General features: G+C 45.5%; 1 protein-coding gene across 6 annotated transcripts in view; it reads right to left on the bottom strand.

Annotated features, from left to right (window-relative positions):
- The window catches only part of Rbfox1 (RNA binding fox-1 homolog 1), a 1,611,415-nt gene that overhangs the window by 522,171 nt on the left and 1,066,104 nt on the right, over positions 1–23,140 (bottom strand). For all 6 annotated transcript variants that reach the window (XM_058579675.1, XM_058579672.1, XM_058579677.1 and 3 more), the window contains one exon: positions 19,739–19,780. In XM_058579675.1, the coding sequence (XP_058435658.1) occupies positions 19,739–19,765 (27 nt within the window). In that variant the 5' untranslated portion in view covers positions 19,766–19,780. The remainder of the gene's footprint in view (positions 1–19,738; positions 19,781–23,140) is intronic.

Below are 23,140 nucleotides of genomic sequence, written 5' to 3'. Positions count from 1 at the left end.
TAATTGACATCTATAGAATATTTCATCCAACAGTCACATGCACTTTCTTCCCAGTTGCTCATGGAATCTTCTCCAAAATAGATTCTATTATAGGCCACAGAACAACTCCTTGCAAATACAAAAAAAAAAAAAATAGATCTAATGCTCTGTAATTTATCATAATGGAATGAAATTAAAAATCAACATCAAAACTAAAAACTAACATATACGAGTTCATAATAACCTAAAAAAAAAGAAACTAGGAATAAATCGAGCTGAAGAAATGAAAGACCTCTACAATGTAAACTATAAAATATTGAAGAAAGAAATTAAAGACCTATGTTCATGGATAGGCAGAATGAATAATGTTAAAATGACTATACTACCAAAAGCAAAATACAGACATATTCAATGCAATCCCCATCAAAATATCAATGACATTATTCACAGAAATAGAAAAAAACAGTCCTAAAAATCATCTGGAAGAATAAAAGACCCAGAATAGTCAAAGCAATTCTAAGCCAAAATATCAATGCAAAACACCATATTTTAAATTGTACTACAGAGCCATAGTAACAAAACTGCATGGTACTGGCATAAAAATAGACACAAAGATCAATGAATAGAATAGAAGACACAGAGACAAACCTACACATCTACAGTCATCTAATCCTTGTCACAGGTGCCTGATCTCATACACTAGAGAAGAGACAGTCTTCTTAAAAAATAGTTCTGGAAAACTGATCATCCCTGCACAGACGATGAAACTAAACCCTTGTCTCCCACCCTGTACAAAAGTTAACTCAAAATGGATCAAAGGCCTCAGAAATAGACCAGAAAATATCCAACTCCTAGAAGAAAATGTAGGTCAACTCCAGAATATAGCCACAGGCAAGAACTTTCTCAATAGGACCCCTAGAGCTCAGGAAACAATGCAAATAGTTAATAAATGGAATAGCATCAAATTAAAAAGTTTCTGCTCAGTAAAGCAAACAATTATGAATGTGAAGAGAGAATGTACAGAATGGGAGAAAATCCTGCTCATATTCTTCTGACAGAGTATTAATATCTAGAATGTATAAAGAACTCAAAAACTTAACACTCAAAACCGCAAATAACCCAAGTAGTAAATGGATGAAATAATCAAACAAGTACTTTTCAAAGAAGGAATACAAATGGCCAACAAATACATGAAAAAATATTCGACATCATTAGGGAATTAGGGAAATGTAAATTAAAACTACAGTGAGATTTCATCTCACCCCAGTAAGAATGGCAGCCATCAAGTATATAAGTGATAATAAATACTGGAAAGAATGTGGAGAATCAGGAAAACAATCACCACACTTCTATCAATAGTAGATAGGTGAAAAAGATACAACAACTCACTAAAGACTCTTCAGATTAAAAAAAAAATTATTATAAATCAAATGGACTTAATTGACATCTATAGAATGTTTCCCATTGGTGGGACTGTAAATTAGTACAACCACTATGGAAATCAGTATGGAGGTTCCTTAGAAAGACTAGACATGAAACCACCATAAAACCCACCTCCACCCACTCCTGGGTATTTGTCCTAGAGAATGAAAGTCGTCATACACCAGTGACACATTCCTACCCACATTTATAGCAGCACGGTTCACAACAGCCATGTTATGGAACCAGGCTATGTGTCTGAGGCGGATGATGGGTGAAGAAAATGTGGTCTATGTTCACAATGGAGTTTTATTCAGCCTTAAAGAAGAATGAAATTATGCTATTTGCAGGGGAAATGGATGGAACCTGAGAATGTTATGTTAAGCAAAATAAGCCAAACTCAGAAAGTCAAGGGTTGTATGTTTTCTATCCTATGTGGAAGGTAGAGAGGAAAAGGGGGAAGAAAGGTGGGGAGGGGGGTCTCATGAAAACAGAAGGGAGATCATTAGAGCAAAGGAAAAGGATGAGGGGGAGGGGGAAAGGGGAAAGGGGAAATGTTGGGGAATGGTATTGGCCAAATCACATGGTTAAGTTGTGTGAGTCTATGAATATGCAGCCAAGAAGTCTCATGGCTACATACGATTATAACACACTTCTACACAAAACGCAGGAAAAACAAAAAAGTATTCTTGCCCATGAGTTGTCCAAAGACAGGCCACAGGCAGACATGTCTTACGGGGCATGGTTTGCTGACTCTTGCTCCAAGGCATGCTTCTGACTCCTAAGCTCTCATCCTTTTTGAATCTCAAGTGAACGCTCACAGCCTTCGGTATCTTCACTTGGGCCTCTGCACACCCTCTCTGCTGGGACTCACAGAGCCTGGCCCTGCATGCACATGGCCCTCGGCTGAGCAAGGAGGGCCTAGCCATTCCCACTCGGCCCTCTCCTTCCTAATACCCACTCCACCCATTCCAGCCACATCATGACCCCTTGCCCCTTGCCTCTGCCTCCTTAGCTCAGTGCACCTGTCCCCACCCATGGCTGACACATCTCCCCAGGCATGGAATGAGTTCATGTGACCTTCACCTCACATTTCTATTCTCTGAAGGAGTTCAGCTGTGCACCACATGGAACCCAATGTCTGAAAACTTCTGCCTCATGTATTCTGTCCAGCTTTAAATGTGTTCATAGTGGGAGTCATTCTACCCTGGCCTGAAGCACATCCTCTGGTGTGTCCTGATATCTAGTCTTAGGGCAGCTCTGTAGGAATAAGGTCATCCTGGACCAAATCACACAGTGGCCGCGTGTAGTGCTCTCGTTCACTGTGTAACAATCAAATGTCCTCTTCATCAGTACTTGAAAACATTTTTTTAGTTCCTACTGTGCTATAGGCACGGAGAATAGTCACAAATGAGAAGTGTCCCAGCCCTAAGGGAATTAGATCTAGTAGGAGTGGGGCAGTAGTATCGGAGAGACCGTGAACAAGCCAACAAGTAAATAAGCCAGAGAATTACGGATCTTGGGTACATGCAATGAAGGTGATCAGCAAGCTGACACAGGAAGAGTAAGAGCAGCATTAATTAAGCTCTGGAAAGGTCATTCTGGCCCTAAGGATCCAATGGAAGTCTGGTGATCATAATTTGTTCTCCAAGCCAGGACCTCATTGGGAGGGATGGAGATGCTATCCATAATTATATCCGTCATAAATGGAGCTCATGTGTGCTTACCCTGAAGAAAAACAAAACGAGAAACGAATACAGACAGTTTGAAAGGTCCTGGAGGGGCCTGGATGAGAAATCATGTTGACCTCATGTGAGGGACAGTGGACTTGAGGTGGAATTCTTGACTTAGATGATATCAGGGATCCCACCTGAAAGGAGAGGGTGGAGAGGACGTGAAGAGCTGGGGGCAGGGGCGGCAGTGATAGGGGGCGGGGGGGGGGTGGGTCCTGGCCTCAGCAACTGAACTGGAAGCTGTTCCATCACGAGGGAGCAAGAGCAGACTGTGGGTGTGCACAGGGGCCAGGTGATGTCTGCAGGTTCCAGTGACATTTAAGTTGGAATAAAAAGCAGCATTTGGGGCTATGGCTCAGTGGTAGAGCACTTGCCTAGCATGCGTGAGGCACTGGGTTTGATTCTTACCACCATGTACAACGGTCTTTCAACAACTATATATATATATATATATATATATATATATATATATATATATATATATATATTTAAAAGCAGCACTTGATTTACAAAGACTGAGAACTCAAGTAATATTCGAAGCTGGGGACAATATGTCTCCTTTAAAAGATCTTAAAAGGTCTGTATCTGGGAGGAGCAGAGGAGCTCTTGTGATACCTTGCCATGTGTCTAACAAATTATGTTTTTTTTTATGTCTTGCATTAACATTACTTGTACATGTATTTCGTGCCTTCTAGAAAACTACACAGCCCTTGCCAGCAAGACGTTTGTACATTTTTAACAACGTGTGTGGTAGATGCTCAATAAAATATTTTACAGCAACTTAGTCATTCTCTGATGCCAAAGAACCAGCACTTTTCAGGAATGAAGCCTTGGAGTAGCAGCAGAGGTCAGCGTGTAAGGACCTGTAATACCCGTCTTCACCAGGTGGGGCCCTCGTTCTACACACTGCAGGGGAAGGTGTGTTCACCCGGGGATACACTCAACAGTGTAACCAGGACTCTCTTCTTTTATACGATTGTAGCCAGAGGACAAGTTGGCAATATGCTACTCTGAGCAAAACTATCCAAGTTGAGTTCGGCTCACTGGTTCATTGTCACCTTCCTCATACATTCTCTTGTCAGCTCTGGTTTTGTCAACCATCATGGATATGGTGTCTGTATCATTAGTTCCAGTCTCTCGATCTGTACCACCGGCGTGGCCAAGGGTGCTGGGGGAGGAACAACCAAGTCTCATACATTTAGTTCACGGCAGGTTTTGGGAAATGTACCGGGCATGTTGCTCTCGGCTATTTAGAAAATTATGTTTCCTGGGGCTATACAAAATCCCAAATCACTTTATGCAGAGGGAGATGGCTCTGCATTAGAATGTTGGGGAGTAAATGAGCTCAGGCAGGTGAATCAGAACCACTTAAACACTGACTCTGCTCCCTTGAAAAGAGTCCAGTGTTTAATTCAGACATCTGTAAAAACATGCCTGCAGTGTAAAGTTGTCAAAATGCATATGCGATCAAGATTAAGAGTGCAGCCTCACTGAAAACCACACTTAGGAAAATTGTCCACGGAGTTTACGTGTCTAAATGGTTCTCAGCAGAAGACTCCTGGGTGCGCACACACACATCGGAATCTCAGGCAGATAAGCTTTCAGAAATCTTCAGGTTTTCTAGCCAGAGAGCTTCCATGTTCTTAAAAGCAAGCTGCAAACGAGAAATCACACTGGGGAAGATGTGGTGGTGTACAGCGGAGCGGCACAGACGCTGGTGCCTCATGGTGGGATATCACCCCATCACAACCCCGTGCCCCAATCACCCTGTCAACCCAAGGGAAGCCTCCCTACTGTCGGGAACCAAAATATGAGTGAATGATCAAACTCAGATGCTTTTAAACCTATTCAATAAGCCCTGCATTCCCACAAGAGCAGCGATGGTGTATTCTCCACGAGAGAAAAGAGAGGAAAGCAAAAGGGCGATCACGGACAGGCCAGCACGCTGGGAAGATCCAGGAGCCAGCAAACCCCGCTCGATGCCATTGTTAGGTGATGGTGTCGTGATTACAGTGATGGCTCCATTTTCGTTTGAATTCTCCCAGAAGCCGAGCTGGAGTAAAACACGAGGGCAAATTGTACATTTGGGAAATGATCTAAGAAAACACCAGGTGAGGATGGAAAAGTGAGACACGGAACAGAAGGAGGCCAATTGGGTGCTCTGGCAAGAAGTGCCCACCACGGGCAACTGGAGAGTCTCAGCCTCCACGATGAGGATGACTGAGGTCCTCAGCCAGGAGCTTGTGGCATGTAGATGGGAGTGACCAGAAGAAAGTCGAGACCCCAGGCGTCTGCTGTGGGCATCTCCAGCAGCCCTATGACCAGCCATTCACGCACTCACTCGTGTGCTGCTCAACACTTAGGTGACATCTCTAAATGCTTCACGTAATAAGTTTCTCATTTTCACCGCCTTGCTTTGTGCCATAAGCTCGTGAGTAGGACACTCTGATGGTTGTCCACTGTGTTACACCTAGGTACGTCACATTACATCGCAAATGGATTCAAGTGATAGATCTATGGCTGAGGACTTCAATATAGGGAGAGCATCCCAGATTACCTGGATGTGCCCAGGGAAATCACATGGGCCCTCAGAAGCAGAAGAGGAATCAACCAGAGAGCTGCCGGGAAGAGCCAACCCTGAGGGAAGGGTCGGCACAGCCTCTGGAAGCCCAGACTGGCCCTCGGCTCAGAGCCAGGGAGGAAATGGAGACCTCAGTCCTCAACCTGCAGGGAAATGGATTCTCCACTTGGAGGTGCCTGAGGATTCCAGTCTTGTACCTTGATTTTAGCCCAGTGAGACCCCACCCCTGTGACCATTGAGACCTATTGAGACCCTGTGACCATTGTGTCAATTTGTTAGGGCAACAAGAGAAAACCAGTTCCAACAGATTTCCCCAACAGTTACCACTCTAAATGTGCATCCTGGCTGTCCAGAAGGTCTTCAGCTTAAGCACTGAAGACAGCCTCCTGGGTTTGGTAGATGGGGAACTGTGAGCAGTTGGCAGGTGCCACAGACACGGAAGGTGGTAGGTTGACCTGTGTACTCCACCGTGGCCATGCCTGGCCTGGACTCCCTGTGGCCTCGGCTTTGCTTATTATGTTTAACCTAATTAGTTGTGGTGTGTGCTTGGTCTGCTATTGTTTATTGGAGTCAGAAAGACTCACTTCCATATGTCTTTGGAATGGCAGATTCTGTGGTTTCCATATACAAATCACTACCTGACTGGTTGGTTTTTAGAAAATAGGTGATCTGGGTTCCAAATAACTGGGAATAAAAGGCAAATACTGCATGATGTCACCAATATATGCCAGCTAAGGAAGCCGAACTCATATTCTATAACTCACCAGCTCAGAAGACAGGGTTGAAATCAGCTTTTCCCATTTTTGAGCTAAATCTTTGTATTTTATTTGCATTTCTACATAGAAAATCAGCATGCTGAGAAAAACCATTTCTACCACCTATTCACTCAATGTTGGCAGTCCTAACTGTGGCGGGACCCTCAACAGGAACACACTGATTCCTAAGACTACTAAGGGCTACTATTCTAGAAACATGTCTACACTTAAAAAAAAAAAATCCTATTTGTTAGTCAGGCTCAAGGAAGTAGCTGTCAAAGAAATTAACAAGGAGCACCTGAAACTTTGCACATAAAATACCTGGCTCATTTGGTAGCTACTTAAATATTCAATTAACCAGGTGAGACATCTTCCAGCTGTCATTAACTGGAATCTGCAAAGACTTGGCCTCAATTCTAGGGCTAAACTCACACTCCAAAGACATAAAGACCTGTATTCTCCTGGCATCGAAACCTTACTGTGGGGCTGAGCATTTTAGTCCCTCTTCCCAAAGTGGGTGCGTTTTCACCCTGAGCTCAGATGATCCAGGGGTACAGAAAGGCAGTGTGCTAGCTTGCCATGGGGTCAGAACAAGTGGTAAAATGAGAGAACAGGTCTGGGTTCCATTCCAGCTCCTCGTCAGGTGTGATTCTTGGAACAACTCTGAACCCCCCCTTCATTGCTCTATAAGTGCGGGTTGAAGGGAATCTTCTCTTGCATCAACATGTAAAGCATTTAGTATGTTAGATGGGTCCGATGAGTCAAGCTTTAAGGTTCCCCAGAATGTGCTACCAAGAACTCAGAAAGCATTTGGGGGATTCAGGAAGCATGTTTTCCCCTGGAGTGAGCTGAGGCCCTGTGAGTGGTCAACAGTAGTTATTTACTATTCCCTGGCTAGGGAACTGGACAGCAGGCTACTGTGGGGTGGGGGGACACAAAGCTCACAGCCCTACACAGAAAGACAGACACAGCACCATCATGCTCATGTGGGGAATCTAAAGAAGTGGCACTCAGAGAAGCAGAGAGCAGAATGGGGGTTACTGGGGTGGAGAGGAGGGCATGAAGAGATGCTGGACAAGAACATGACATTTCAGTTAGCAAGGAGGACGAAGGTCCCAGAGATCTGTTACACAGCTAAGAACCGGGTATTGCACCTAAAACCTGCTAAGAGTGATTTCAAGGGCTCTCACCACAAAAGAAAAAAAAAATGGCACGTGAGCCAATCCAGTTGCTAAATAGCTCAAGTGGACCACTCCACAGCACACAGGGACATTAGAACATCACGACGTACACCATAAATATTTTGTCTGTCCATTTTAAAGAGAGGTTTATAAAGAGGGCCAGTGTCTTAGAGAGATGGCAGATGTGCTGCCGAGAAGGGTCTGGGAAACACATGCAGAATCACAAACAACCTGAGGATCACAAGGGCGGCAGGTACACAGGGATGACGCTGTGGATAGAAGCAGAGCGCCTCAGCGGGGAGGTGCTTCAAGGCCAGAGGGGCAAATGACAAAGGCAGGCCATCTGGCTTCATCAGATCACCTCTAAAAGGGCACGTGGGCGACTTCTGGTATGGAGAGCTGGATGAAAGCAAAGTCTGAAATAAGTTGGAAATGCTAAAACACGGAAGATCGGGATGCAAACCTTGCAGATGCCAATTGCTTTCTCATAGGTTTAAGATTACAAAGGAGTCTCCATGCAGAAGTTTTTTTCTCGGAAGCCTGTAAAACCCAGAGACGGAACCAAGTCATGAGTGTATAACAAACACGCACACTGGTTCCTCTCTCAGCCCACACCTGCCAATCAAAGACCTGCTTGTCCCAGTTCAGGGCTAAATGCCAAGGTGACACTCAGGGAGCCCAGGACATAGCCCCTGCCTTCCAGGAAAGCAGCTTTATCTTAAATAATATATACACACAAATTTTAAAACACATATCAATAAACTAATAAAGTTAAGGATGTGTAATTGAATCAAAGGTACCAATACACGTCAGAATCAACTATACAGTTTTAAGGATATTTTTGTTTGCTAGTTTTTATTTTTGCTTTTAATAGCAATGTCTCAGACTCTCGAAGACCAGAACAGCAATAACAAAGTATGACAGACCAGGTGGCTTAAAAGAAGAAATGTCCTTTCTCACAGTCCTGGAGGCTGGAAGGCTCAGGTCAAGGATCTATCTGCAGGGCTGTTCTTCTCAGGCCTCTGTTCTTCTGGATGCTGTCCTCTCCCTGTGCCTTCACCTGGACCTCTGAGCGTGTCTATGTCCTCCTCTCTGCTTGTAAGTTCACCTTGTTCAAATTGGACTAAGTCCCACCCACACAGTCTCATTTTATCTTAGTCACCCCTTTCAAGACTCTGTTTCTAGGTGGGCATGGTGACCCACACTTGTAATCCCAGCTGCTTGAAAGGCTGAGGCAGGAGGTTTGTGAGTTCAAACCAGCCTCAATAGCACAGTGAGGCCTTGAGCAACTTAGCGAGACTCTGTCTGTAAATAAAATATAAAAAGGGCTGGGGATGTGGCTCAGTGGGAAAGCACCCCTGGGTTTTTTAAAAAAAAAAAAAAAAAAAAGACCCTATGTCCAGATCCAATCACATTGCAGGTACAGGGAGGGAGGACTTCAACCATGGGGTCACTGGGAGCACATTTCAGCCCATAACAACTTGGTGATCCAGTGTGAGCCTCCGACATCAAATGCTTTGCCAGCCAAGTTTTAAAATCAGTGTTCTCAGCTCTCACCCTCTCATCTGCTGTCTAGGCAATGGGTCAGGAATGGATTCGCTCCGCAGTCCACTTCCATACACTTTATCCAATTAGTCGGAGGGGAGTTGGGGAGAGGTACTTTTGGTAAGCTCCTAGGTGGCCTTTGAAGGGTGCTGTAAGAAGGATTAACTTCTCAGAGCACAGGCTGATGATCGCAGATCGCCCATTATCAGCAGGGATCTGCGAGGTCCCTTGTGACTGGAAGCAAAGGACCAAGCCCCAAAGACCCCGAAACAGCCCCGTGCCTCTCTGGCTCATGGAAACGGGCACGGGCAGATAAATAATCCCCTTTGCCTTTGTGTCTGCATGGCAGGCACTGGCGGCCCCTGTCCCTGGCTGTTGACACCAGACAGCAGAGGCAAGCCACAGATGAGCAGGGAAGTCTTGCAGCCCGTGAGGAAGAGTCAGCTTTAGCAAGCCGCTCGCCAGACTCTTCTCTGCAATTCTCCAAGTTTACATCTCTCCCCAGAGTATCGGTAGGCATGCTTTGATCATGGAAAAAAGGGAACGGGTTCTGACTAACTTCAGCAGAAATAGATCACTCAAAGGATACGAGAGAGCTCCAGGGATGGATGGATGGATAATCAGGCTTAAATATATAAAGAGGGGAATCAGGGTGGATCTGGAGTCTAGCCCTGGGAGCTCTCTCTTCAGTCAATCTAACCAGGACATCAGCAGGGAAACGAATCAACTCCAGCGTTTCCATCCCACTCCTTCCCCATCGTGCACCTGCAGGCTCCACACTCAGGCTCCCCAGGGAGAGGCCATTGGCCAGCCTTGGCCAAATCTGCACCTGGTGACCAGAGAAGGGTGCCTTGATTCAGCATTCCTCCAAGACTGCCCACCAGCCAGGAGGACCAACCCCCAGAGGATAAGGGTATGCTGGCCACCTCAGGCTGGTGGGAACAAGCCAACATGCACCCCCACACCCTGTGCTCACCTACAGACACGCACAGCTAAATGAGGTTTATCCCACGCCACGAAGGAAGACAAGCGGCTGCGCTGTCTTGTGCCCATTTTCCTTAGGGCCATAGTGGGGTTTACGTGCATCACAGGCAGGGAGTTCTCTCCAATTCCCTCACTCCCCCTGCCTGCCTCCTCCTACCCCTGCACAGAGGAAACCGCAGGCGCCCTCTTGGCCCCCCCTCCCCCATTCCCATTTCCTGGCCCCATCCCCCACTGGAATGGCATTTAGATCTCCAAGGAACAGAGCAGGGAGGACAAGTCCTCCTGGCTGAGGCATCCGTCACAGAAATGAAGAGCAGCTATGACAAATTGAAATGTCAGCATTATTAGTGGTTTTGCTCGAAGCTGTTTGATACTGACTTAATGATAAAACAAGAAATGGAACAGATTGGCCCTGGAAAGGGGTCTGATGACTGGGGATAATGGGCTAAAATTAATGCAAAGACGAGGAAGAACAAGCGTTAGGCCAAGAGTCCTCAATGTGATGGGGTTGGTGTCCCCCCCGCCCCCTGCCACCCCAGCCCCAGAAGTGTTGAACTGCCTGGGGAGACTCACACAAGGAGAGGGTCTTCAACACCCAGGTGCACTGCAGGGCTCAGCAGCACAGACGAGGGAAGGTGGCTAATCCCTTTGCTCCTTCATGGCTCACAATGAAGTCGAGGAAATTATAACCTGAAACTAGTTGGCTGGGTTCTTGATCCACCCCTTTGTGCTCTTTAATTAACGTTCTAGCAAAATCAGGGGGCACTGAGATCATAAGGAAGAGTGCAGAATGCAGGCCTGGGTGAGGATGGGCTTCTTTTTAGACCTATTTTGCACATTTGTGAATATCTGATTTGAGTGGGGCAGCTGTCTTTGGAGGTTATCTGGTGGACTGAGTTTCTGCAGTTCCTACAAGTTAGAAAGGCAACCGCTTTGAGACAAAACCCATTTGCTTGCAGAACACCACAAACATGGGTTCATGAAATGAATTTCAGCAAGGAAACAGACAACAGTTTTTTTTTTTGTTGCGTGCGTGCGTGCACACACACACACACACACATACATGGGACATATTTGGAGTCAGGGACATTATCCATGGAAGTCTCAGGCCTGGGTCCTGAGGTTCCTCTCTCTAAGTCCCTACCAAACCTGGATTTCTGCTGTGGATCTTTTGGATGTAAATGGGAGCGGTTGTGGTTCATGCTTCCAGAGGGAATATTTTGAAGACAGCTATCCAAGAAAGCAAGTCACTAGGCTTTTGTCAAGAAAATGGATTCTTTGGGGACAATTAAACCATTACTGGCTGGAGACAAGCTCCAGGGCTGTAGAAAACGTCTCCCTCCCTCCCTCCCTGTCTCAAGTCCCAGAAATCACTTTCTGAGGGGATCCAAAGTAAGCTGGGATTAATTTGTTCTTCTACGGTAGATTGATAGGTTCCGTCATTAGGTTGGGGACACAAAGAAGCTAATGTTATTGGTGTTTCAACCCCTGGTCTCAGCCATGTAGACTTCAGGAGCTTTCTCCCCAGGGAATGGGGGAAGGAGTGAACTGCCATCTTCTAAAGGACGGAGTCAATTTTAAAGTGATGAATACGTATCTTCCACCTTTGTTTTATGTAAAATATATTAATGTGCATTCATCCACTTGTCCATTTTCTAATCGAAGGCATTATCTTTGAGTGTTTCTCTGCAGAGAGGAATTCCTCATCGACCTTCCCATATGACCCTCAGGGACATTCACACTCCGGCAGGTTCTGCCAACTGTGGCCCACAGCCAGGTTTTCTTGTTTTGTGGTGTGTTTGTTTGTTTGTTTTGTCTTGTATTTGTTTTTGTTTTGATACCAGGGATTGAACCCAGGGGCTTGAACCACTGAGCCACCTCCCCAGCCCTTTTTATTCATTTTGAGACGAGTTCTCGCCAAATTTCTTTGGGCCTTACTATGTGGCTCAGGACCCCTTAAGTTGCTGAGGCTGGCCCTGAACTTGTGATCCTCCTGCCTCAGCCTTGTGAGCCACTGGGATCACAAGTGTGTGCCCCCATGTGGGGCCCATATCCTCTTCTTATAAATAAAGTGTTTGGGGACCCAGCCTCGATCATTTCATCTACGACTATATTCAGGTTCAAGAGCAGTGTTGATTAGATGCGATAGAAACCCTGTGGCTTGAGTACCATCAGAATTCAGCTCTTTTTTTTTTTGGGGGGGGGGGGGGCGGGGCTCGCCATCTATTGTATCACTCTGGCTTTGCTTAAAGTGGAGTGAGAACGCCAAGACCCACCTGGGAGATCCTGACTGCACCGTCTCTCCAGGTTGGATTCCCCTCCTATCTCAGCCCCCTCACCCATGGCTAACTGAACTAATTTTTTGAGGCTTGCTTTCATAGACTGTTCCCCAAGCATTTAACTTGATTTTCACAGAAACAGCTCTTTTTCTTACTGCACTCATTTTTCACCAGTTTACATAATATTCCACTAAATAATGTAATTACAAAAACAAGAACAGCTGACAGGAGCAGCTCTGGGAACCCGGACAACGGACTCTTGGCAAGCAGATGTCGCAGCGGGTGCAGGGAAAGGTGAGCGGTACAGAAAGGCGCACTGCAGGGGGTTGTGGCCCTGGGCCAAGGGGCTTCAGGAAGGGACCTGGGCAGGATGTGTTCATCTGGTGGGTTTGATAAGCGGAGGTCAACAAAGTCAACTTGGTCCAGGAGCCACGCCTGGTTCCGGTATTTGCCAGTCTCACAGATGCATTATTTTGTCATGATTATTTGACAAAAGCATGCCTTTTCTGTCATCCTGCAAGGTTCTGGAGAACAAGAACTAGGGAGGGTTGATGGTATCATTGTATCTCCACTACCTAGCACAGTGATTGACCTTTGGTTAATGCTCAGGAAAAAAAAAAAAAAAGTCCCTTGAATAAATAACTAAATGGAGGGCGGGTGTCTTACTGTGAGCCATCCTGAAAATATCATCAAGAAATCATGAATTTTGCGAAATCTGACCAAAGAGGAAAGGGAAGAGGAGGGCTATACTTCCTTCTTTGCTATCCTAAGAGCCACTGAGGAGTGTGCCTGGACCATGGGGTCAGGGGTGCTGAGAGGCAGGGATTCTGATAGCAAATCTCTTGGCATGCTTGGAATTGAGCTATCTGATACCCGGATGAAGGCCATGGGTTCAAGCCAAGATGATCATTAGCAATTTGCATTTTGCAATCCGTATCGCTCCTGTATCTAGCAGAAATGAGAAACTTGCTTCTAACTGGCAAATTAAATATTGATAACACAGATCTGCTGTACAGCATCTTTCACAAGGCTAGAACCACGATTTCCATGTTTCTAAACCTTCGGTCATTTGCATTCTGCTGTCGCCATCTTTGTCCTAACTGAGGGGAATCTATAACATCATGTAGCTAATATTTATCTTTAAAACAACTCGTTTTTAACCTAAGTAAATATGTTTGCCAGGAAAACTGTATTGCCACTGCAAATGGGAAACCAATATGCGTAGTCACAAATAGAGGTCAACAGAAAAAAATAAATAAACCTATTGAAAACTAATAACAATTAAAAAACCCTTTCCTATACCAGGAATTGTTCTTAGATCTCTCAGACATGAATTGCTTTGATCTTCATTTGCATGCACACACACAGACACAGGCACACGGGCACAAGTGAACACACACACCTTGTGAAGTCGGTGTGATTCTTACCCCCATTATTTACATGAGGAGTTTGAGGTGCAGAAGATGTAAGTAACTCGGGCACAGCCACCAAGTTGCTAAATTCACAAAGTCCAGATTTTATCTCAGCGGGCTGAGCACCGCCCCTAATTCTTAACTGCGGTATTTTGCAAACAATGTTTTTAAAATCTGGCTGGATTCTTTGCCTGCCCCAGGCTCCAAGCCTGAGGCACAGTCCCCTTCTGCTAAAAGAAAGCTTAGAAAGTGAGAGAGTCTTGTTACAGCTACTTTAGTTTAAACCGAGACTTTCTCATTGACATAAAAAGGATTGAGAGAGAATTGAAAAGGGAATAACTTTCTAAAAGACTGCGTTCACTCCCGGGAAGCCGAGAGTCTCATGCAGGGTAAGTGTCTTCTACTCTGGGAAATACTGAGCTAGGAGTTGACTGCAGCACACATATTCTCCGGTATGTTTTGCTCATCTCAGTCTTAGAGAGCCCAGGGAACGTTGTGGGGGTAGGTACTCCATTAGCAAGGCTCCTTTTCCCTAACAGTAGTAGGCTCTCGGCAGCTGGCTGTACCTGTGCCCCTTCCCTGGACAGATCCATTGGACCACAGTGAACAAGCAACTGAGGTTGAGCCACTCAGACTCCGTTTCCAGAAATCCCTAGCCATGATCCATTGGTAGTTCAGCCCCATTCTTGTAAGAAGGGATGCAGCATGAATTATAGGGCCCAGAAGTTATCGGGTATATTAAAAGTTAGAAATTTTCTCAAGAGAAAATTCCAGGATGGAACCACAAAGAGAAACCAACAAAGGGGAGGGGCCTATGTGAGTTTTGATAGCTTTCCAGTTCATTCTAAGCTCTGTTCTTAGGAGACCCCAGTGGATGTTTTTATCTGCTAGGGCTACCCCAAAGGAGTCCTCATCATTCACACTCAAAACAAGCTTAGCCGGGAGAGAGGGGCTTTTCTTCTGAGTCCATCCCAAAGTGCCAACTAGAGAGCCTGCCCTTTGAATGGCCCTTCAATTCTGGGAGTAGGGCGGCCACAGATATGCCCTGAGTGTGTCCCTAGGCCTGGCACTCCCTGGAGGACGAAGAATGAGACAGTTGCTGGGACCGCACCCTGTTAACAACAGCCAACCTCACCGGGACTGGGAGACACACAAGTTTTTCAAGTTCTTCCCTTAAATCATTTCATCTGGTCAGCAATCTAGGAGGAAACTGTTCCCCTCTTACAATCAAGAAAACTAAAGCAGAAGACACTAAGGGGCACACAGACAGAGCTTTGGACCTAAGTCGGTAATCTGTCCTCTCCACCCCTGGCCCTGCAGCCTTCCATGACCGCTCTGACTTCATTGGCCATGCTGCTGATCAGGATTTGAATCCACAGAACAGACTCTTGTGTACCTGGGAGCCACACCTCAGCCCCAAGGAAGAGTGTTCCAAACAAATCTATCAATCTGTTTATTAGTCCAAAAGCCAAAGACCACTTGGAAACCAACCGTCTACGGATTCTAAGAAGAGTAGGGATCTGCATCCCCACCCTGTGCCCACAGAACCTTTCCAATTGGTAGACTGGTGGAGAGGTAAAGGGGTACAGAGGTCATCTCAATGGTGTCTTGGTTTCTTTGTCTCTCTGTTGGTTCCAGGGGCTGGGAAGGCAGAGGTTGAAAGTGGGCTCATGACAACCAGTAAACTAGGATTACCAGCCTTCTGGATCTTGACCTTGGGGCTCGCTGGTAAATGTGTGGTCTCAAGAGAACTCAATGCACAGGTGGTCTGGTGGGCTCTCATGGGCCATCTTTTCCCCGAGACACGGGCAGCAAGTTGAAATGCAGACTCAGAAGGAGGCTTCCTCTATTCTGAATTTAGCAAATTTGGGATGGGGAAATGAACGGGTTTCCCCTACTGTGGCTTGCTCATTAGCAACATGAGTAATATGGGTATTTTTCTAAGAAAGGTGAGTCATCTGTTACGAGTCACTAGCTGGTACCCTCCTCCGTGGGGGGGTCTGCCCTAGGGAAACAAGACAGAGTGTCTGTGGCTGGGCTGGGTACTGGGGCAAGTGACTGCTGCTTGCTGCGATACTCAATGCTCAGGGGCAAAGACTTTATCAGGATGGTCCAAAAAATAAGGAGAAAGTGGAAAAGGAGACAGGAGGAGAGGATGGAAGATGTGACCCATGAGCAGACAGGGTGCCAGAGAAAGCATCTACCTGGGCCGGGCATGGTGCCACACACCTGTAATCCCAGAGGCTTAAGAGGCTGAGGCAGGAGGACCATGAGTTCAAAGCCAGCCTTACCAACTTAGCAACTCAGTGAGACCCTGTCCCTAAATAAAATACCAAAAAGGGCTGGGGATGTGGCTCAGTGGTTAAGAGCCTCTGGGTTCAATCTCTAGTATCAAAAAAACAAAACAGAAAAAGCATCTACCTGAATTTCACCAGCCAGTCTCAGGCACTTGGTTAGGAGTGTGTGTGCGGTCTCTACAGCCCTGTGTGTGGGATAAAAGAGTAATGAAGGAACTGGATGGGAGGCAATGCCCCAAGTAATACCAAGGACCCACGCAGCTTCTGTTGTGGCCCATTCTATCAACTAACTACACCAAAACCCACTCTCCTCTCTTCCTTCTCCTTAAAGAAATCCTGGATTTGTTCCGGTGACTGTAGTATCTACTCCTGCAGATAAGCCATGACTGGTGTAGCCAATCACTGGAATCCCAGGGCCTTCTGCCAGTGATTGATGTAGACTGGCCAGTGAGATCTAAGCAGGCATATGCAGGGAAGGCTTCTGGAAATCACTTTCCTGAAATAAGATGCAAGGCCTGTGAGAAGGAAGCTCTCTGGCCCTTGCTTTCTGAGGAGGATGTTGCCCATGAGGAAGTGAGGGGGCACCATCTTGGATGGAGCAAAGGCCAGGAGAAGCACCCATTTCCAGACCACTGCCTAGGACCCAAGCCCACAGAATCAGCCAGAGCCTGAGAGGTGGGCAAATCTTCCATCTTTTAAATACCTTAGTTAGCTTTTCTTTAACTTTCATGCAACAGCATCTTAACAACAACAACAACAAAGAGACACTAATTTTCAAAAGCGTTTCTTTCTCATGGCGTGTTCTACCACCAGCAATGTTCCATCAACAACAAAACCTGGAAAGAACTGTACATGCTATCTGTCGCTCTGTGTTTCACCTTTGCACATTAGAGACTCCGAGAAGTCTCATGATTATGAAAAAAAAAAATTTTTACTTGAACTTTGTATTTCTTAAAATTTAGAATTTCTTATAGACATCTTCATATCTTACACTTCAACGAGTCCATTTTGGAAAAATTAACTTAGGATTTGTAAGAACAAAACAGGAGAGCAGATAAAGCAATTACTGGGTGTACTGACCCCGACATGGTGTGATATGTCCCCAAACAGAAAGAGGGGCTTCCTCATTCTGTGTTATCCGCGTGGTTCAAAAGGCCAAGGAATAGGGGTGGAGTTCGCACGTACCCCTTGGTATCCCCGAACTCTGGCAACGTAACAGGGCGTACCCGGGAAGCCTCTGAACTTGACAACATGGCCACACCACAGTCTCTTGGTCCTATCTAGCCAACATAGAAGGACATTCCAGTTGCTGAATTTAAAACACATATTAAGTGAGGCTGGAAGACAGAAAAGCTTAAATAATATTGGTCTATTTCCCTTCCCTCCTTTTTCCTTCTGAGAATAATAATAAAAAAAAAAAAAGGGAGAGAGATTGAGTAAAGTGCCCGACACGGAGTGACCAGGATTAGAATTTCAGTTTTAAACTTCTTTCAGGAGCCGTAATAAAACAAATGTCCCCCACAAAACATCACTTTAGTGAAAGAGGTTTTTCTCTTGAGCTGGTGGAAAGGCTAAGCACACAAAAGAGAAGGGAGAGAGGGAGAAAGAAAAAGAAAGAGAACAAAAAAGGAGGAGATGGAAGAGCGTGTCCACAGAGCAGAGAGGGTCATCAAGAGGACCCACCGCCAGCGCGTCACAGCAGTGGGGCTCCTAGGGCCCTGGACGCCGAGTCAAATGGGAAGAGAAACGTCACTGCATTCCCGCTGGTGCCATCTAAATTTTGTACCACATAAATGCATGCTCCATCAATTCCATGGTGTCATCCATCAATTCAAAACATAGATTAGTTTAAAATGCAAAATGAAGACAGTAGTATCAACCAACAGATCGGCAGTGTGGTGTGGGAGACGGGCGTCGGAGGGGGCTGTTGGAGCCACACTCTGAACTCAGCCGGATTACCCACTGCATCAAAGCATTGCTTGGGTCCACTCCCTAGAGAAGGCAGGGCTCCCTTCATTCCCCCTCCTCAACCACACCCAGTGGGCAAATCCTCATCCATGAGGAACAGTCAGCCTCTCAGCCCCCAAACAGCACTATATCAGCAAATCTGCCTCCCTAATTTGCAATAGAGCTTTCAATATTCTCTCAGTTCTGAGAAATGGAATCGGAATTCCCGGAGACAAAAGCATCCATTCCTCTATCTAGCGCTGACCTAGTTCTGGCCACCGTCCCCTTCCAAACAGGAAGAGAAATGCGAAGTTGCAATACATTATTTACTAGGATGAAGCAGGCAGTCAGACTTGCAGGGGAAACGCAATCGAAGCTCAGGAAAGCTTAAAACATCTCGAAGGCCATTTCATGGAGTCGCGACCGATGTTGGCCCAGGTTCTTGGTAGTGAAGTGGGTGGAGATGAAAGGTTAATGGGGGACATGCTGGGACATCACATAAACACGTATGCATAAAAGGAAAAGAAAGCTCAACCCACCAGCTCGGCTTCACACCACTGGATTCTGCTGTTTGTTTTACATAAGGACTTTACCAACCCGATGCCAATAGCAAATGTAAAATGGAAATCGTGCTACAAATCACCACCTGAGACTACTGCTGAGCCCATGCTCTTAGAAGTGAAAAGATGGTGCATTAAAGGCATTAGACTGATTATTCTTATTGGACTCCTTGGAGCACCACAGTCCCCGACCCCAGACCTAAGTGCTGTGATTTTTCAACACAGTAGATTCCTCTGTTCTCATAACAGTTTGGGAACATGACTCTAGGTCACATCATCCAGCAAAAACTGCACACTTCCAATCCAGGCATTAAAAATAGGTCAATCAAGACTTCAGATATCCCACCAGGAACATGAAGCACTTGAAAAGAAAATAAATGGGGGGGGGGGGTTGGTGGCGCTGTGTCAAGGAATCTCAGTTGATTCTTAAAATATCAGACTCAAGCACAGAAAGATGCCCCACAGACACCATGGGAACAGAACACGCTGCCAAGCTTCATTTATAATAAACCACTTTCTACACACCTGGGGAACCCTCTGCACCCCTCGTACACCTGAGAACCGAGCTTCATATTTGTGTAAGGAAATAGACTTTGAGGCTTAGAATTCCAGCTCCCTTTCCCATATACACAAGTGACACCAGGATCAAAAGTTCTACAGATGACTCAAATTCTCTTGGAAAGTGCCCTTGACATATCAGTTCAGGACTCAGGCTGGTGTTCGCATAAGGAACCCCCGGCAAGATGTCCTTTTGACCTCTGTTATGACTTAGACCTTATGCTGTGCACCAAAGGAGGACAATGATGTCCAACGGATTCCAGAAGAGAAGTATTTATTGCTGATTCTAAATCAAAAAATCCATATCTACTATAATGGCACTTCAACAGAAGATCTACTGTATTCACCAGCTCAATCAATACTAAATTAGCTGGGATAAATATTTTCAACTCGACCAGTCTTAAGATGCAGCCTGTTATTTAGAACCGCGTCTCAGCAGAGACAAGGCGAGGTTGGCTATCACAGAGAAAGGAGAACCCAGAAGCGTCCATCTCACAATTGCACCTACCCGGAGCTGCTCTCGTTCACAATTCATCTGTTGCCTTGAAACCTGCAAAGAAAAAGGAAAAAGAGAGATAAGTCAGAAAGCTCGGCATCAAGAGCAGCCTAGAAGAAAACAGAAAGTGACTTCTGGGTCACTGGAGACCCAGAATTAACTCATTATGCCATTTTTTCTGCAAGTCTACACCACCTGAGCTTCACTTGGAGTTTCAACCCTGGCATCCAGAAACACAGCTAGGATGAGGGAAGCGGATAAGGGAGAAACTCAGGAGAGGGCATGGGAGCCAGTGTCCACGCAGGGTGAGGGCTCGCTTTGCTGGACAGTGCTCCGTCCCCATAGAGCAGGCAGACAGCCCCTGTGAGGGCCGCCTGGTGTTGGCTGTGACTCAGTGATGGCAGCCTCAGTGTCTCCTCCAATGTCAAGGGCTGTAGGTTGCATTTTAGGGCTCAGTTCTAATCAGATGGTTGAGTAGGATTCTGAGGTCTGTGCTCATGCCAGAGAAGGAGACCCCGGGTTTGTTGTACCTACCATGACACACCGCACGCACTTCTTTCACCTGCCCGAGCAAAATGTTTTCCTCAGCATCCAAGGATGCTTCGCTGGAGTGACCGTAGGATTCATTAGCCAAACAGGGGATACTGAATGGGTTTAGATGGGTGGGAAGGGAGGGCCGGAAAGCAAGGCTCATAGGCCAACCAGGATGTAGGTCACCCAACCAAGGTTGGGACCCAGGGGCTCCTCTTTATCCCAGCAAGTAGCTGAAATAAAATTTAGGTCTGTATTCACAATTTGTTCTGTATCTTTCTGGTTTTTTTTTTTTTTTTTTTAACCAATTAAAAAGAATTCTTGATTCTCAGCCCTTGATAGTATACTAGAAGTTTTTGAGACTTTTACTAAAGGATAAGAAGGTTTAGGAACTAACTTTTGATGTATATTTTATGTATTTTTTACTGAAAGTTTCTTGTTACTTTTTCAAAAAACAAAATAAAAAATAAGAATCTTTATTTAGGATGTACCAGAGTCCAAAAATCTATAAATCAGTTCTTTTCTATGTCCTTTAGCCAAGAAAAATTACCTCTAAGAATAGTTTTTAAGAAAATAAGCAGAGAGGCACACGTATATTTATGTACACATCAATTAGCTACAGCATCATTTGTGAAAGAAAAAAATGTAAACATTAAAATGTGTAGTAATGGGGAAAAAAATAACAAATAGATTAAATACACTGACATGTTGGCCTACCGTGCAGCATTTGAAATCGTGGTTTTTAAAAACAGAGACGTGGAAAATATTCACAAAAGCACGCTTTTGCTTTCAAGAAAAGAAGCTACAAAAGTACACAAATATCATGGCTCCCTTTTCTTGCTGTTACAAATACAGTACAATAGCTTATTAGAGGGAAAGATAAAGAAAATAAAGAGGAAAGAAAGAGGAAGAGATTCCAAAATGTTAAAAAGGAAGTGAATACAATTCTATAAATACGCGAAGAAATCCACATTACTTTATTTTTGAAATAGGTGACTTTGTGTCGTGTAACTGTACCTCGTAGGCAGCTATACAAGGATGTGGGCAAATGCACGGGGGTGAGCAGATTCCTATCTGCAGAGGGCTGTGGGAAGGCTGCTGGGAAGGGCAGGTTGATGACTCTGGGTGCCTCTGCGGTGTCTCCAATGGGATGGCGATAGGTGCTCGAGATTTCAAATGTCCTGAATGCCACTGTGGTGCTCACTGAGAGATGGGTACAAGGACCGATTTTACTCCGTGTGTATTCTACACCCCCCACATACACACACACGAAGTGCGCGAGGTCTGCAACTGGAAAGGATGGAGTGAACGCATTCCACCCTATCTACCTGCTGAATGCAGATCTGCAGTCTGGGTAGAGTCCATGAAGTGACGCTTTGGGGGTCTCTGAAAGTGACAGCAGCAGATGGAAGGGAGGACAGACCAGGATCCCAAATTCCATGAGCCAGAGATAAGTGACTCATCCCCCTCCCCCCACCATCACCATCCCCAGGATCCCCTGGCAGGGACTCAAGGCAGCCCAGAGCCCAGCACAGGCACCCACCCACAGATAGAGGCAGTCCCAGGAGAAGCCCTCTAGTTTTATCTTAAGAAGTAGGTGAGAGAAACATCATCTTTCATGTCACTGGGATCAGCAACAGTCAACAGCACAAGTGGAACATCTAGCAGAGGGAATTGTCCATTGTGATTTAAGAAGCTCTGTCCCACAAGCTGAGGCATTCCCCCTCCTCCTGACTTTCTTCTCTGTCCTCTTATTATCTGGCCCCCAATGGAAGCACATGAAAGGTTCAGAGGTGGGAGAAGCGTCATCTTTCTTTCTGGCTGGATGACAGAAAAAAAAAAAAGGGTGTGGGAGGGGTAGTTCTGGGATACAAAAATATTTTAAGGCTCCTGGAGACTAAAGAATTAGGGGAAAGGACCTCACACAGTATTTTTAGGAAGTCCTAGTCTTACCTCTGAGCTGCATTTGTGTATCTGACTCTAAAAAGATTCCATAGGCTTTGAGAATTGAACTAAGGAATAGATGGCTGTCTAGGTCCCAGGCTTAGGACACACCTGGGACACATCCAGCTGTGAATGCACAGGTTCTGGTAATAAGACAGATACTAGAAACAGTCCACAGAAGGAGACAGGAAGTTCAACCTGGGCCCAACAGAACTGATTGCTGCTGCAAGGTATGGATCTATAACTTCCACAGGACTCAGCCAGACGCAGAGTCTCAGGATAGTCAGTACATAGTATATGAACCAAAGCCATCGAGCATTCAGAGCAGCGGGACATCTTGGCTCAAGAGGAAGGCCTTCCTTGAGGCTCACACTGAGGAATCATAGATGTTGTAGTGAGCAAACTAAGACTGTAAACAGCTGTTATAAACATGCTCCAACAAGTAAGAGAAAACATACCAAAGAACATTGGCAGGGATAGCAAAGAAAACAGATGTGAAGAAGAACCAAATGGAACCCTTAGAACTAAAGAAACAATAGCCTAGATTTTAGAAAAACAACAATTTGGTGACTCAAATAGAGTGGCGATTGCAGATGGAAAGTACAGAATGTGAACATGTAGCAAAAAAAAAAGTCTGATCTAAACAATAGAGAGAAGAAAACAAGAGAAAAGGAAAGAAAGGGAGCCAGGGACGTTTGGAGCCATACCAAAGGCATAACATTCATGACCCTGAGTTCTAGAATATTCATACAGATGACAGCTCACTGCAGGAAAACTCTTTGAAGAAACAATTGCTAAATACTCTCCACATTTGGCAAAGATATAAACATACAAATTCAAGAAGATTGTCGGATCCTAAAGAGTTAAACTCAAAGAAATCCACACTGAGAGACAGATGATCAAACTCTAGGAAGCTTAAAGAGACACTTTCAGAACAGC

Source organism: Marmota monax, unplaced genomic scaffold (genome assembly GCF_021218885.2).
Source record: "Marmota monax isolate L192 unplaced genomic scaffold, Marmota_monax_Labrador192_F-V1.1 WCK01_AAM20220418_F8-fsc00035, whole genome shotgun sequence".
NCBI lineage: Eukaryota > Metazoa > Chordata > Mammalia > Rodentia > Sciuridae > Marmota > Marmota monax.
This window is presented reverse-complemented; position numbering and strand designations above follow the sequence as displayed.